The sequence below is a fragment of the Eutrigla gurnardus genome (genome assembly GCF_963514095.1).
Source record: "Eutrigla gurnardus genome assembly, chromosome: 3".
NCBI lineage: Eukaryota > Metazoa > Chordata > Actinopteri > Perciformes > Triglidae > Eutrigla > Eutrigla gurnardus.
Genome location: NC_139917.1, coordinates 10,005,906 through 10,020,881, shown reverse-complemented (window position 1 = coordinate 10,020,881; position 14,976 = coordinate 10,005,906). Strand labels below are relative to the sequence as shown.

General features: G+C 44.8%; 1 protein-coding gene across 11 annotated transcripts in view; it reads left to right on the top strand.

The window, feature by feature from the left end:
- LOC311010763 (nuclear factor 1 X-type-like) overlaps positions 1 to 14,976 on the top strand; it is a gene marked incomplete at its 3' end in the record, with an annotated part of 109,972 nt that overhangs the window by 80,237 nt on the left and 14,759 nt on the right. For 5 of the 11 annotated variants that reach the window (XM_084005371.1, XM_084005380.1, XM_084005378.1 and 2 more), the window contains 7 exons: positions 6,623 to 6,685; positions 6,967 to 7,041; positions 7,342 to 7,465; positions 7,965 to 8,000; positions 8,377 to 8,504; positions 9,590 to 9,664; positions 13,900 to 14,028. In XM_084005371.1, coding sequence (XP_083861497.1) covers positions 6,623 to 6,685; positions 6,967 to 7,041; positions 7,342 to 7,465; positions 7,965 to 8,000; positions 8,377 to 8,504; positions 9,590 to 9,664; positions 13,900 to 14,028 — 630 coding nt within the window. Of the gene's footprint in view, positions 1 to 6,622; positions 6,686 to 6,966; positions 7,042 to 7,341; positions 7,466 to 7,964; positions 8,001 to 8,376; positions 8,505 to 9,589; positions 9,670 to 13,899; positions 14,029 to 14,976 lie in introns of those variants that run through there. The other 6 variants (XM_084005377.1, XM_084005381.1, XM_084005374.1 and 3 more) reach the window with 4 other exon arrangements.

Sequence of the window (14,976 nt, the reverse complement as noted above, 5' to 3'; positions counted from 1 at the left end):
CCTAGAAGAAGCTGGCAAGCTCCTGAACACTGGCAGTGTTAACACAATTCATTTTTTCACAGGAAACAAGCCATGGCACGAGTGTGGATACTAAGTCCATGACTCATTTTCAGCTCAATGTGGTAAAATGTTGGAGGAGTGCAACATGAATGAGAATATGTGAAGCCTTGATACACCTTGTTACTATTGTTAACTATCAACCCTTTACTTATGTCTTTGGTACAGGCAGCCTAAATTAAGAAGGACCCGGGATCAAATCCAACATTCAGCAACAAGAGTTTTACACATACTTGCAAACCCAGGCCTGAATTAGACACATGTACAATAGTAGATTCACACATCCTGTACTTAAGTTCATAACTCTCATGGGAAGTCATTTTACCCTCCTCTGAGTAAGCATTTGGCTTATTTTAAATGCCACAAGTGAATGAGTTCACCCTTGATATGCAGAATCCGTCCGTTTACTTAAAACCCTTGTAACACATCTCTGAATTTCTTTTATTTGCCATTTTTACCATCTAATGTACAGTAATTACGGGACTTAACATTGGTATAATTAGGACACCTTGGGTTTACATGCTCTCACTCTTGGAATTTCCCAAAATTGATTTTTATAGGCCATTGGTTAGGCTAATTTAATATAATCTACCCTGTTTTGGGGATTCTACCTCTGGGCCTTCAAACTAATAATTAGTCTAGCTTATATTGTAGCAGTTTGGGAATACCCTTGTGACTTTTCAAAGCCAATATCTAGACACAATTAGGGAGCCATGTTATATATAACCTACTGCTACCTAGAAACATGACAGAATACTGTGTAGCTGTGTCACACAGGTCCACAGTAATCTGCACTGATGGAGCCAAGAGGTGATGGTGGGGTGAGGATAAGAGGATGAATGGAGAGAGGCAAGAACAACGGGAAGGAGTGAACAGGACAAAGGCGGAGGGGGGTATATATGGGCATCCAGCCAGGCACATACACAACCGGAAAACCTCCACTCAGCACCCCACCCTCTCACTATCACCCACTCCAGCCATTCCCTGCGAGTTCATGCATACTATCTCAACCCATAACCCCCCCTCCTTTTCCCTCTCCCACTTTCTTTCGCTCCCATCCCCATCCTCCATGCTCCCAGCCTTGTAATCCCCTTCTCCCTGCTCCTCCCTCCCTCACTCCCATCCTGTCCTCCTCCCCTCCATCTCTCGCTTTCTTTCCATCCCTCCCCTCGCCTCTCAGCATCCCTCTCTCCTGGGTCTTTCTTGCCGTGGTGCGGTGCTGTTGGCAGAGCGTGGGCGCAGGCGGCACACAGACGGGAGCACAGATGGGCAGCAAGCTGCGCAGGGCGGCCAGGCACACCTGCTCCACAAACACACACACACACACACACTCACACACACATACGGAGCCCTACTCTGCCACCTCGCCACACAGCCTGCCTGGCACAGTGATACAGGGACACAAACACAAATACACACACACGTGCATACATACATATATACATTCATACATACATACATACGTATGTACTTACATACACTGATTTCTGCATACATTTGTACATACATACAAATGTTTGTGCATACACAGATTTGCAAGTACAAACGTATGCAAACAGTGTTTTCTTTACACACGTAATATCTAATTTCACTATTTACATTTTTGACACGTTCAGTCTCTTATGACTCTTTAAGATTTCAAGTTTCACATCCAAGCAACTTCTAAGTTCTTGCTACCAACAGGGTAAACATTCGAAAAGGTCACATTCACATCATTGCGGTACAAACACACAGCAGCAATGATAAAGAGTTCTTAACACTGAAACAGAAATATATCCTCATATGACACACTTAAATAATTAAACAGAATATATATATATATATATATATATATATATATATATATATAAATAAAAAGAAAAAATAATAATAAAATAACGTCCAATAAAAGAGCCGAGTGAACATCTGTGTGGGATAGCCGGGGGGATTAGGAGGGTTTGGAACATTTTAAGCGCATTAAGGATTAAAAAAAGGTCAGAATGTTTAGCAACATACCGATAAACCTCTTAAGCGAAACCCAATTGGGAGGCTGTACGGCGTTATCCTGTGTTTTGGGGAGGAGAAGAGAGGAGAGGGGGAGAGTCGAGTTGACATTTGTTCCAATAAGGAGGGAAATCTCTGTGAACCAACAGCCTGCACACATACATGCAGTCACACACATACATTGCATGCACATACGGACACACGCCGGGCTGATGAGGCGACAGTGGTTAGTTTGTATGTTGATGTCACGGGTGTGCATGCTTGTACTGCACAGTCAGTCACAAATGACCAGCACTGTTTGTGCATCTGTCAAACAGTGGTGTGCCACTGCAGAGCCCGCTTTTCGTTTTTGACCTTGGTTTTCACTTTGGTTTTATCCCATATTTGTAATCATCCTTTTCCTCATTCCACACTTGGAGAAATGCAATTTATGCATTTTTCGGTTTTGTCCGTTACCGTAGGCATGTTTGAATGTGTTTGAATCTGGCTTTTTTTTTCTCTTTTTTTTTTTTGTAGCTGAGCTTTAGTTCACTGCTCTGCTCTGCTGGCTGTCTGCTCGCCATGAGGAGTGACAGACTGGCAACTCTGTCTGACCCCCGTCACCAGTCGGTCAACAGCACAATCTAACAGGTCACTGAGCCAAAACCTAATCCACAACTGGTGGAGAGATGGTCGCTTGGTTGGTTTGATAGACGGGGAAACGGATTCAATTTGGGTTTTTTTTCTGAAGATCAACCGTGCAGATCACAGGGAAAAGAGAATACTAGTGAAGAAGAAGTGGTGGGGCTTGAGTATGATCCGTTGAGAACGGTGGATGGAGGTGCTTATAGAAGACCGGAAGAGGATTTCACATAATACAAAAAAATGATGACAAGCAGGAATATGCAGTACAGTTGGAATTGATGCAGAGGAAAGCCACAGAAATATGCGCCGGATGTCAGAGAGATAGCAAGAGATCGTGAGAGGGAGAGAGCGACCACAGCGGGGGGTACAGCACTGAATGTCAAGGCCACGATGACTGGGGTTGTGTTGATTGTGGTGAGGGTCGTGAGATTTGCCCTGGAGCCTGCAGGGAAATGCTGTAATCGGCAACCAATGACAGCAGCCGTCACGAAGCCACAGAGAACCACTACAGTTACAAAGCAGACTCCCAACACAAACTCACCACAGCAGTCCTCCACGTATTACTTACTTTTGACCAGAAAGGTTTCTTCTTGTTTAAATCTTAAAGTCTGACTTCACCCACATTGGAGGGACCGACCGGTTTCTGGGTATGACTGTAGCGCCTTGTTACTCCCAACTGTTGCATCAAGACTGACTCATATTCTGAACCATGTAGAGTCAAGTGAGCCTGGGGCTTTGTGTAAAACCAGGTGGAACGGGTGTAGATGACATGTGCCAAATCAGGCCCAAGTACAAAAGCCTTTGGAGAGACAGACTTAACATGTGATGATTACATTGATTATTCAGTTTAATTTGCAACAAATGTCATAGTTGGTTATCGAAAATTAAGCACAGCCTTACATCTGTTTCTTGTTTTTATGTGTACATCATCGGGTCAAACAGTATATCTGTGTGTAGTTCTTTTAATTCTGTGGTGTGAGGGGGCTGCAGGCTATAGGCTGAAAGGTTTGAGGTACGAGATGGGGTTACTGGAGGTGGAGGGCCATGGGGGGGGGGGGGGGGGGGGGGTGCAGGACTATGATTGGGGTTGCTGAAGGGAGGGCTTTGGGGGGCTGCGGAGGGGAGATAAGGGGCTGGTTGTGTGGTTAGGAGGCTTGGGGGGGGTTGAGGCTGCTGTTGTAGGCTGCAGCTGGCAGAGCGGCGATAACCAGCAACCAGACCTCCTCTGCCTTACCTCCCTGTCCTCCTCACTATATGATGCACCATTGGACTCAACAGTGGCACTGATTTCCAATGAATGATGTAGAGCTGCGTTATAAGTAAGCAAGTGTTAGTTGCCTAAGCAGCCTGAGCTCAGAAAACTAGCGACAGAACTGTTGAAAGCTCTGGTATCTAGGTAGGCCATCTTATTGTACAGGTTTGAGGACAGCTTTTCAAGAGTTGAATAAACTCTCTCGCTCTGTACACAGCACAGAAGATATTATAAAAGAGTTTTCAAATCAGAAATAGGAGTCGTTGGGATGTGGTTGGGCCAGTCGAGGCCTCAGGGTAATGTTGAGGACAGCTATCAGTGTCACGGCTACTGCACATGTCTGCCTGACAGTCTCTTATCTACCATGAGCCTCAGTTTTCACTCCTTGGTCATTCACACCTCTAATAGCAGGACATGTTGGGGTCATGACAGGCCAACAATATGCAATTTAAGAAACAGTAAGGGCAGGATTTCCAACTGCAGGGTTTTTCCAAAATGTGATATGTCCACATTGAAAAACAATTGTTCTTTGTTACTCTGTGAGCTATACAGTATTTGATCCCAAAGTAGGGGACGTGGCATAGTAAAAAAAATAAAAGAAGAAGAAACCATGTTCTCCAAATAAAGATGGCAGTTCTATGGTCTCAATTTGCACTCGTCGTCACATTCAAAATCAACATAACTGAGCTTATGATTTTCAACTTAACATCATCGATACGTGTTGAAAGCGATCAAATGATTGCGTGACATTGCTAACATTAAAAGGTTTTGTTCTGCAGACAGGTGCAATCAAACATTTCATGAGGACGGAGCATTAAAATCTAGAAACATTAAATGTAGATATGGAAATAGTAACAGAAATATGGAGGAGACGCTGCAGCGTAGGCAGTGGACTCGCGGGCATACAGTACATACAGTAAGGTGGCTGTGCATCTCCCAGTGCATGCATGGTGTGAGAAATAGAGTGTTTACAATATTGTAGAGCCCTGCGGTGAAATACTACATCACGGCAAAAGGTCCATTGAAGTCAGGTTGTTTTCTCAACAGCTTTCATTGGCCATCATATATGTTTACTCTGAGTGTGTACCTCAATGTTTGTCCACGTACAAGTGTGTGTGTGTGTGTTTGAAAGTGTCTGGGTGCGTGCGCGTTCAGGGCGCAGCCTCGTATGTTTGGAGTGAGTGCCGTCAGTTAGCTGGAATGTGGCGCTACCGCCAATGCTAAGATGGCTGCCAAGCTCTAAGATGGCTGCCAGGATTACACCCAGCCAGTGAGAGACGGGAGAAGAGCAAGGGATTCTGCATGAGAAGAGAGGGGGAAAAGAAGCTCTCTTTCATTTTTTGTGCTTTCTTTCTTTCTTTCTTTCTTTCTTTCATTCTCGCCTCTCGTCTGTCTCGCCCCTCTCTCTCTGGATAAGCAGTGCTTCGTAGGCAGCGAGACAGGTCTGTTATTGTTTCTGCTCAGTAATCTGTGGCTTAGTGTGGCTGCAAGGCAAGTGCTGCTGGCAGGAGTCTGTGTGCTCTGTTATCACCTACAGCCTGCAGATAAACACCTCTTTTAGCTAGCTAGCTCGCTCGCTAGCTAGCTACAGTCTCGCTCGGCCTGAATGGATGGCCAATAGCATCAGGCCCCCGCACCACAGCAGCTCTGGAAATAGAGTGCAGTCTTTTTCACCAGCTCCGACACGTGGCCACAAATATAGACCAAGTACACGCAGCTGCCCGGCCTGTGTTACATATTCATAAACATACACACATACACACGTGTGACATCTTCTTTTTTTAACATCCTGGACAAGAATGCACCATCTTTAGACCCACTTTTCTCAGCACTCGTGTAACAAAACCTCGTCTCGCACTCTCCTATTTCAGCCTGCAGCTCCTCCAGGTTTAATTGTGGTCCTTTGTTGCCAAGATTTGGCGAGTTTGTGTCTGCACATGTGAGTGCTTTCGTAGACCAGTCATAACAGGTGTGTTTCTCGTGCAGATGCGTACATATGTGTGTGCATGTGTTTGTGTTACTCGACCGTCATTTGATCCAAAGAGGAAGCCTCGACTTTAACATACTCCCAGCCAGACAGCCGTGGTCAGCCTTCACACAGGGTGTGTGTGTGTGTGTGCTTATGTATTTGTGTGTGCGTGTGTACATGCAAGGATTCCAACATGGGTTAAAGTACGAAACAAAAATTAAAGAAAGAAACAGCTTGAGCAAGAGAGGGTTGTGTGGGTGTGTGTTCATGTGTGTGTGTGTGTGTGCAAGGTGCTCTGTTTACGCAGTCTAAATCCCTACCAGCAAGAAGGTATTAAATAGGATTAGGGCGAGGGATATGATTGCGTGGTTAGATACTAAATGGCATAGCAGCACACTGTAAATCATTGCACCTTAAGTCAGGAGGGACAGAGGGAAACGGGAGAGAACATTCTTAGATACAAGGCTGTCACACAAAAATGCGTGAATTCACACACACATACACTCACAAGATGTACATCATCCCGAGCACATACTGCAAGTCCCTCTTATTCCCTCTCACACCTCTAATATCACAGCCTTGGCAGCACGCATACATATACACGCCTATGATTCACAGAGACGTTGTACACTTACCAGTATGTTTTTCATTACGTTTTTTTTTTTTTTTTGGCGTAAAAGCCGGATCCTAATGGTTTGGCTTTCTCTCTCTCTCCCCCCGTCCCTGTTTCTGTGCAGAATCCGGACAATCAGACAGCTCCAGCCAACAGGGGGACACAGACATCAAACCACCGCCCAATGGTAGGTACACACCCACAGATCCATGTCCAAACACTGTCAAATCAGCATACCAGGATTGATTCCATCATGCTTATCAGCCTTAACATATTCCAATTATGGATCCAATTAGCAAACACACTCGCACAGATGTTGATCTGCAAACATAGTTGCAGATGGTCGCCCTCTCAAAGGGATATGAATTTCAGGGTTTTTCCCCCCAAATCATTTTTCTTTGTTCTGTGAATTCCCTCTAAAAGTTTGTATGTCTATAGGTATATCCTGATCACATATTTCCTCTACAGGGCACCTGAGTTTCCAGGACTGCTTCGTCACCTCAGGGGTGTGGAACGTGGCAGAGCTGGTCAGAGTGTCACAGAGTAAGTAGCAAAGAAACACTACAGAGAGAGACAGCAGCAAAAATAATTACAATACCCACAGTATGATTTGTGGCTTTATGCATATTTGTTTCCTCATTAGCAATACAACTGCAAAAAAAACAAAAAAAAACAGCACTATTTTTGATTTATATTCTTATGCTGAAGGAGCCCAGTGCAACTTGGAAGTGTATGTAGAGACAGTGAGAGACTGAGACAGAACGTATCTCCGGATGATGATATCTTAACGAGTTCTTGCATCTTCCTTCTTGCCCCTCTTCCTATTATTTTCCCCCCTGTCAGCACCTGTCGCCACGGCGTCAGGTCCTAACTTCTCGCTGGCTGACCTGGACAGCAGTCCCAGCTACTACAACATCAACCAGGTGGCGCTGGGGCGACGCTCCCTCACCTCCCCTCCCTCCACCAGGTACACAGTCACGACTGTGACTCCACACAGACAACAGCAGTGCACGGGTGTTCTTAGGAAACGCCGGCGACCATTTTACGAGTCCAGCTGTCTGCCATTAGTAGAGTCTTTTGTCGGTGAAGCCACCATGTGGCAGTAGCAGTGGTACCTTGGTACGTGATTCGCTGTGAAGCAAAGGGCAGACGGGAGGGAAGTGTGAAATCACAGTAATATCTGCCAACAGTATAACTCTTTGTATTGCAAGGATGACTTTACTGGCAAGTAAAGTGCCCCCTTTCATTCAGGTTTCTTGCTATAATTGGCATTTACTACTACAGTCCATTCCCAGTCTTGGAATCTGTCCTGAACCTCTCCATGTGTGTGTGTGTGTTGCTGTGTCTCCTTGTTAGCGTCTCTCCTCTTTATGACTGTGATGGCTCTTTCTGCTACTTCCTCATTTGTGTCCTTCTTAACTTGTCTCTTTCTCTCTTCTTACTTCTGTCATCTGCTGTCACTTTAGGTCTGAGGTGGAGTTGTACGCAAACCTTCCACGGAGGTAGTTATAAACACTTACAAACTAATGAGACATCCGCACAGAAAGACACACACACACACACACACACACACACACACACACACACACACACACACTTCCTGTGTGGCTCTCTCTGCTTCCTAACCTTTCTTTTTTGTTTCCTCCTTTTTCATTCAGAGTTTTGACATTTCTTGTGCTTTGTCCTTTCTGCTCCAAGACTATGTGTACTTTATCGTATCCACCTAGATGCAAAACTTTTAGCATTTATGCGCGTTTATATGATTATTTTTGAGTTGTGCAAAGTATTTTACCCATGATCCCTGCCATGACATCACAAAAATCATGCCTCTTCTCCCCCTCTGTCTCTGCCTCTCGCCTATCCTCCCCGCGGCCTCAGCTCCAACAAGAGGAAGTCATTAGACGACAGTGAGCTGGAGAGCCCCACGGATGATGTTTTCTACCCCGGACGCTCACCTGCTGCCAGCTCCTCCCAGTCCAGTGCGTGGCCCAACGACATGGATGCAGGTACCTCTCCCCTCCTTATCCCACCTCACACCTGTCACCCACAAAGCAATCATCATGAAACCTTTTCACACTCCTGCCTGACCCCCACCCATCCACCACAAAAGTCCAAACTGATGCCTGATTTTTGTCTCTTCTCCACACTCCCTACCTCAATCACCGTCCATTCACCTATCAACTACTTCCTTTAGGTTCTCTACCTCAGTCTGACCATTCTACCTTTGAGAAGCAGCATCTCCTAAGACCTCAGCTCCTAAATACCAAAGAGAGACTCACAAATTGATTATTTGTTAAGAAACACAAACATGCTTATTTATTTCTTATTAAGAAGGGGTGACATGTAATACCCTGTCATATCCATTATAAATATATATATATATATATATATATATATATATATATATATATATATATAAACATACACACACATAAGCATATAAACACTGTAGAGATGAAATAGAAATGTTTAAAGTCACATGCTTCTCTCAGATTTGTCTTGCACTGATTGGAATAATCTCTTTCTTCATTGTTCAGTAAAACCATTTTTTTTTCAACACCATCACTATAACCCTGGAAAATTGAATTTATCATGGATGAATGGTGCTAAATGCTATCCACCAAATAGCTCCAGCACCGGAGAATATAAATGCCAAGATGCATCAAGGCTGAAACACCAGCTTACAGCAGCCTGCATTGAGGCTTTATGTCGTTGTTGTCATTGTAACAGCCAGTAACCACTACCTTTGTGATTCTGATTTGGACATTACCCCTCTTTATTCTCCCTCCTCAATTATCATTCTATATCCCCCAACAACCAAATAACCCCAAGTTGGAAAAAAAAACAAAAAAAACCTCTCTTGTTCACCTCCTCACTCCCAAATTTCAAGGCTTCATACTTAATCATCCTCACCTTAAAAGCCATAATCCTGCGTAGAGTTTACCTGATGTCACTTTTCAGTCATTCACTGCCTCATCATACACAAATGCTCACTCTCTCCCTTTCCCTTTCCCTCACCCCCCCCCCCCCCCCCCCCCCCCCCTCACTCTTCCCCTATCTCATTGTTAACAATACCCTTCTCCACTTTCAGTGCAGCACCATTTGGCGAGTGTGCAGGAGAGGAAGATAAAACATGAAAACGATGGCGTGCAGTTTCCTTACCATGGTTAGAACAACATTGATTACACTCAACTTGAGATATTTGCTATTTCTCAGCCTTTTTGTAGCCCAGTCATTCCTCTGTGTATGTGTAAATATCGATGCGTGTGTACATAAAAATGAATGTACATATGTATATAATATACAATCTGTGTGTGTGTTTATATGTGAGTTGTAGGATGTCTGTGGTAAGGACAGTAGTAGCGTATCCACAAATGGGACTACAGTTTGTTTGTGTCTTCATTTCAGTATGTTTAGCTGTTATCAGGTTAATTTCATTGCTGCTGATCAAAAATCAGATTTTTAATTTTCCCTGTGACGTGCAGCAGCGGGGCTGTCAAGGATTATCCCGTTCAGGCTTTCTGTGTAAAGATGAGGCTACACTTAACTCTCTGAAGTCACGTCAATCCTCCCAGCGGCACTTTTTGTCACCAGGCTGACAACCCCAACAGCCACGTTCACACGCTGTACCCATTTGTCACGCATGCACAAGCACAGTGACTCACTCATTTACCTACAGATCCTCACACATGCACATACGTGTCCTGTAGCTCCCCCATAACACACACACGGTGCCTTACACACTTACAACCCCCCTAGTATGCAGACGTTCACACATTGAAACACATGCTTATCGTGCTCCCCACCCCTGCAGGTGTTCAGGTGACTCCTTGCCTCCATCCCTCTGTTGTTCCATCCGTCCCTTGCTTCAAATCCCTCATTAAGACGCTTACCGTCTGTGGATCAGAGGTGTAAAACCCTTCCTCCTGCTCCCTAGCTCTCCCTTCAACCCTCCACCCCTGTCTCCCTGCTGTCTAATTGAAAACGTGTACAGCAGGAGGGACCCTGGGGAGGGAGAAAACATGTCAGAGGAGAAAAAGGAGGAGAGAGAAAGCAGGCAAGTGGGAGGTGAGAGAGGCAAGAGAGGAGAGAAGACGATTTTGCTGTGCTCAAATGGTGATGGCTAATGAGAGGGAAGGGTTATCAGGATGTGAACCGGAGGAGCCAAAAGTCCTGGCTAGGTTTTGCCCCAGTCTACTCGCACTCGAGCCTCAGCGGCTGCTCTCCCGCTCCCGCTCCACTTAGCTGTAAATGTAATTAAGAGGCTGCTCATCAGAGCCACAACAGAGGCTGCTGCACGCCTTCGCGCACCAGAGCCTCACCTCCCATCTCTTTTCCCGTCCCTCACTCTCTCCTCTCTGTGTATGTGTACCATCCCCTTACTCTCCAAAGTGCACCACACACACAACTCCTAATGAGTTTGGCAAATAGAGGTGTGGAATAGCATGCAAATCTGGACCCTTTACCCAATTAGTTTACAAAAATTCAAGTGATAAATTAGGAAGCCAAAAGCTTTTGTAATTATCATCCACTTTTTTTTTGTTTTGTGTGGGTTTGGAAATTGTTTTTTAACAGTAGCTAGCGCAAAACGTGGTCCACACTTGAGAGAAACCGAGGCAGAGATGGAGGTATGGGAGAGCAGCAATGGTGCATAGAGAACGTGTGATTTTGGTACGGTGTGTATCTGATTTTCCAAAGGATCCCACCTGCCACAGGCAAAGCTCATGTGGGAATACCTGTCCAGGTGGGGGGTATGTAAACAGGCAAGCACAAACACACACACACACACACACACACACAAACCACGGGGCTTCTTAAAAAAAGAGAGTAAAACAGTCACACACAGGTGTGCCTCGCCGTCTGTCCACAGCAGCATCTTCTCCCCTGGATTCCCCCCATAACCATCAGAACACACACGTCCAGCAACACACACACACACACAAACCGATGTATGAATTCATACATACTTATAACACAAACACGGTTACATTCAGAAACACACCATAGATTTTTTTGCATACATATCACACGGCCCACACAGACACACGCACAGCTGAAGCATGGTCCCAGATGGTGTTTCCGTGTGTGTGTAGCCTTGGGATCTGTGAGGATGCTCGAGACATCTGCTCCACAGGGGCTAGAGGAGGGGTGGGGGAGGTTAGCGGAGGCAAACGACACAACCAGGATTTCATATTAGTTCCAAATGATTGTGAATTTTTTTCCTGAGACACCAGAGACTCATGGTGGTGGGGGCCTTTCTTGTTGCTATGCGTTAAATGCGTTAAAATACGGCCGGACATACATATGTGGTGTAAATCATCTGGGAGAGGACTGACTTTCCTTCACTTGTTTAAACCACTATCTCCCATCTTTCCCAACTGTGTGTGTGTGTGTGTGTGTGCGCGTCTGTGTGTGCTTCAGAGGCGCATCTGGTGGCAGGCCTGTTAGTGCAAAGAGACAGAAGGGTCATCATGGGAGCGCTTGATTGGTTGCCAGTAAAATACTAAAGCTTGCCAGGAGAGGAAACGGTGCAGTTGTGGCACATGCACACAAAACCAGATCAGACCATCGCAGTCTCTGAAGCACCCAAATACTGTCTTTCACATTCCCTTTGTGATAGTGACAGTTCTATAACGTCCCATATATGCAAATGTCAATCTTCCCCTCATATTCTCTGTGTTTCCTGGCTCTGATTTCTATACCTCAGGTTCATTTTATACTTCCAAATGAAAAGTGCATGCTTACCTCTCTGAAACCATGACTGCTTAATCTATAAGGTTGTTTTTTTACACTTTCTTCCAAGTCTTTCCCAGCTCTCCAGTGCCTTTCCATGTCTAAGTCTCTGCAGATTGCTCTTATTTCCAGTTCTCTTCCACCACTGTGACAGTGTCATAGCGATCACTGCTAACTATTGGTGTCAGAAGTGGGATCGGGGTTGTGTTCATGCTTGGAATCTGTCTGACAGTACAATACACCCCCAGACTCCTGCTACAGTTAGGGGGGGGGGGAATATATGTCTGCTAAAGACATAAATGGTTCACACATATTCACTCCCACCTGCTTGAGACTTAACTCTTTCACACAGGGAGGGAAGGTTTTACACGCCCCCACACTCCCATAGACTTTCACACGTCTCCAGCTGGAGAACTGAGGAGGAATCATATTTAATGCCTTGTTTGATGCGGAGGGGCCACAGAAATAGACTGCAAAACAACAGTCTAAAAAAAACAAACTAAGTTTAAAAAGAGAACATTATCACGTCACTCACTTGTTAGGAAGATTAGAGGAAAAACTTAATGGGAAAGATTTTTTTAACATCGCTCCATCAGTTAAATGTAGCTGTGTTTTAAGGGTCTTTTGTGTTCCTGTGATTGCACACGTGCTCGAGCTTTCAAGTGTGTTCAGACGTCGAGTGTGTGAGTGAGTGTGTGTGAGCGAGAGATAATAACCATATTTAACATCTTATGACATTCCAATTTCATACATGTCGTCAGAGCAACGCATTGAAAAACAAGACGCTGCTGCATTTTTCACAGGTTCTGCTTTGCTCTCTCGCTCCCTTGCTCCCTCGCATATTTTCATGTCTCCCACGTTCTTCTCGCCTCTCTCTCTCTCTCTCTCTCTCTCTCTCTCCCTCCCTCTCTCTCTCTCTCTCTCTCTCTCTCTCTCTCTCCCTCTCCCTCTCTCTCCCTCTGTCTCCTCTCTCTGTCCGTCTGCTTGTCTTTCGCACTCAGCAGCTGCCGTGTCCATACTGTACAGTGTGTGCTATATCTGAATGAAGCCTTCTTCTCGTGCAGCCGGCCTGCGAGCTTCACTGAAGCCAGACCACAACTAGCTGACTGTGGCTGTATGGTGGCTGTGCTCGTACACAGAGAAAGCCTGGAGTTGGCACCTGACAGAGAGAGAGAAACAGAGAGAAAGAGATGAGACAGAAAAACATACAGTGGCACAGTAGAGGGGTTTTTTAGCTACAGATGTGCTTTGGCTCCAAAACGAAGACCAGATTCAGATTGGCTTTTGCTATTTCTCCCCTTTTTTTTCTTTCGCAGACATGCACTTAGGATTTGAAATAGTGCTCCTTTTTATATGACTATGAAGCTAGGAGTTGGAAATCCTACAGTATATATCTGAATGAATTATTACATTCTGGAGTCCTCTGATTGACTCGTTGAAACTAATGGGAGTGAATGGCCAACTGCCAAAAGGACAGTAAAACAATCTAATCAGAAAATAATGATTGTTCAAGTCCCCGTTAATAAAAATCAAATTGATCTTTTTTTTTTCTTCTTTTTTTTAGTAAAGCCAATTAAAGAAGCAACATTTTGTTGATTAAAACCACCTCTCTCTTCTCCTCCCTCTTCCCCCCTACTTTTTTTGTTGATCCCATTTTTTTTTCGCCAGGACTGTCCTCGCCTGGTTCACTTAAGAAGCCGGGGAAGTTTGATTTCAACGCCCTGACTTCCCAGACGAGGTCCCCCCGCATGGCGTTCACACACCACCCGCTGCCTGTGCTGGCAGGAGTGAGACCAGGTGAGAGCCCTGCCATGAACCCAACAACCCCGATCCCCCTTTTATAATCTGAAAAAGAGAGAGAAGGAAAGGGAGTGTCAAACATGATCCTGGATTGCCATATTTATATCCCCAAAACTCCTGGAAACCAAATCAATTCTACAATCGTGTGCCTGAAAACAAAAATCCCAAACTTTCTTGCTGAGAAAGCAAAATAATCCTCCAGATGCAACTGCTGAGAAGCACTCTGCCCACAGAGTTTGACCTGTTCAGTGTTACTGCTGTCATCATGGCTTGGCATAAATTTCTCTCTCTCTCTTTCAGCCTGTCTCCATCCATCCATCCATTTTTTTTTTTTTTTTTATCATCATCTTTGTGCCTTTGTGTTTTAATATTGTCATTGCATGGTACCGTTGCTGCATCCATGCTTTTGTGACTGGTTTGCCTCACATCTAACTGCTTCATGCATCCATTAATAATGTTGTAATGTTGTTCAGTTCTTCCATTTAAACTGACAGAGCTGTTTATTCTCATGTAATGAACTCGACTTGAGTGTGTTAATTCACTAAATGGATCCATCAACTATGTAGTTTAATGTCTGTTGTGTCTGTATGTGTCCCTCGTATGTCTGGAGAACAGTTCATTTGAGCTTCTTTATACTTGGTGGGTGTTTTGCTGAGGACCGATAGAGTGCTTGTAGAACACAGCTTACTAACACAGGTATACAATGTTTATTGAGGTAAGATAGCGATCGGCCCAGCCCGAGGGGACCAGCGTTGTGAACAGCCACGCCTAACAAGCAGGCACTAGTAGGCCTAATATCTACCGTTATATGGTCAAAGCAGCTGCAATACAATGGGGAAAAGTCTCCAAGGCACACTGTTTGAAACTAACATATAAAAGCTCTTTATTATATATGGAAGAAGACAACAAAGGACCAGTGGGTCTTGATGGCAGGACTAACTAGTG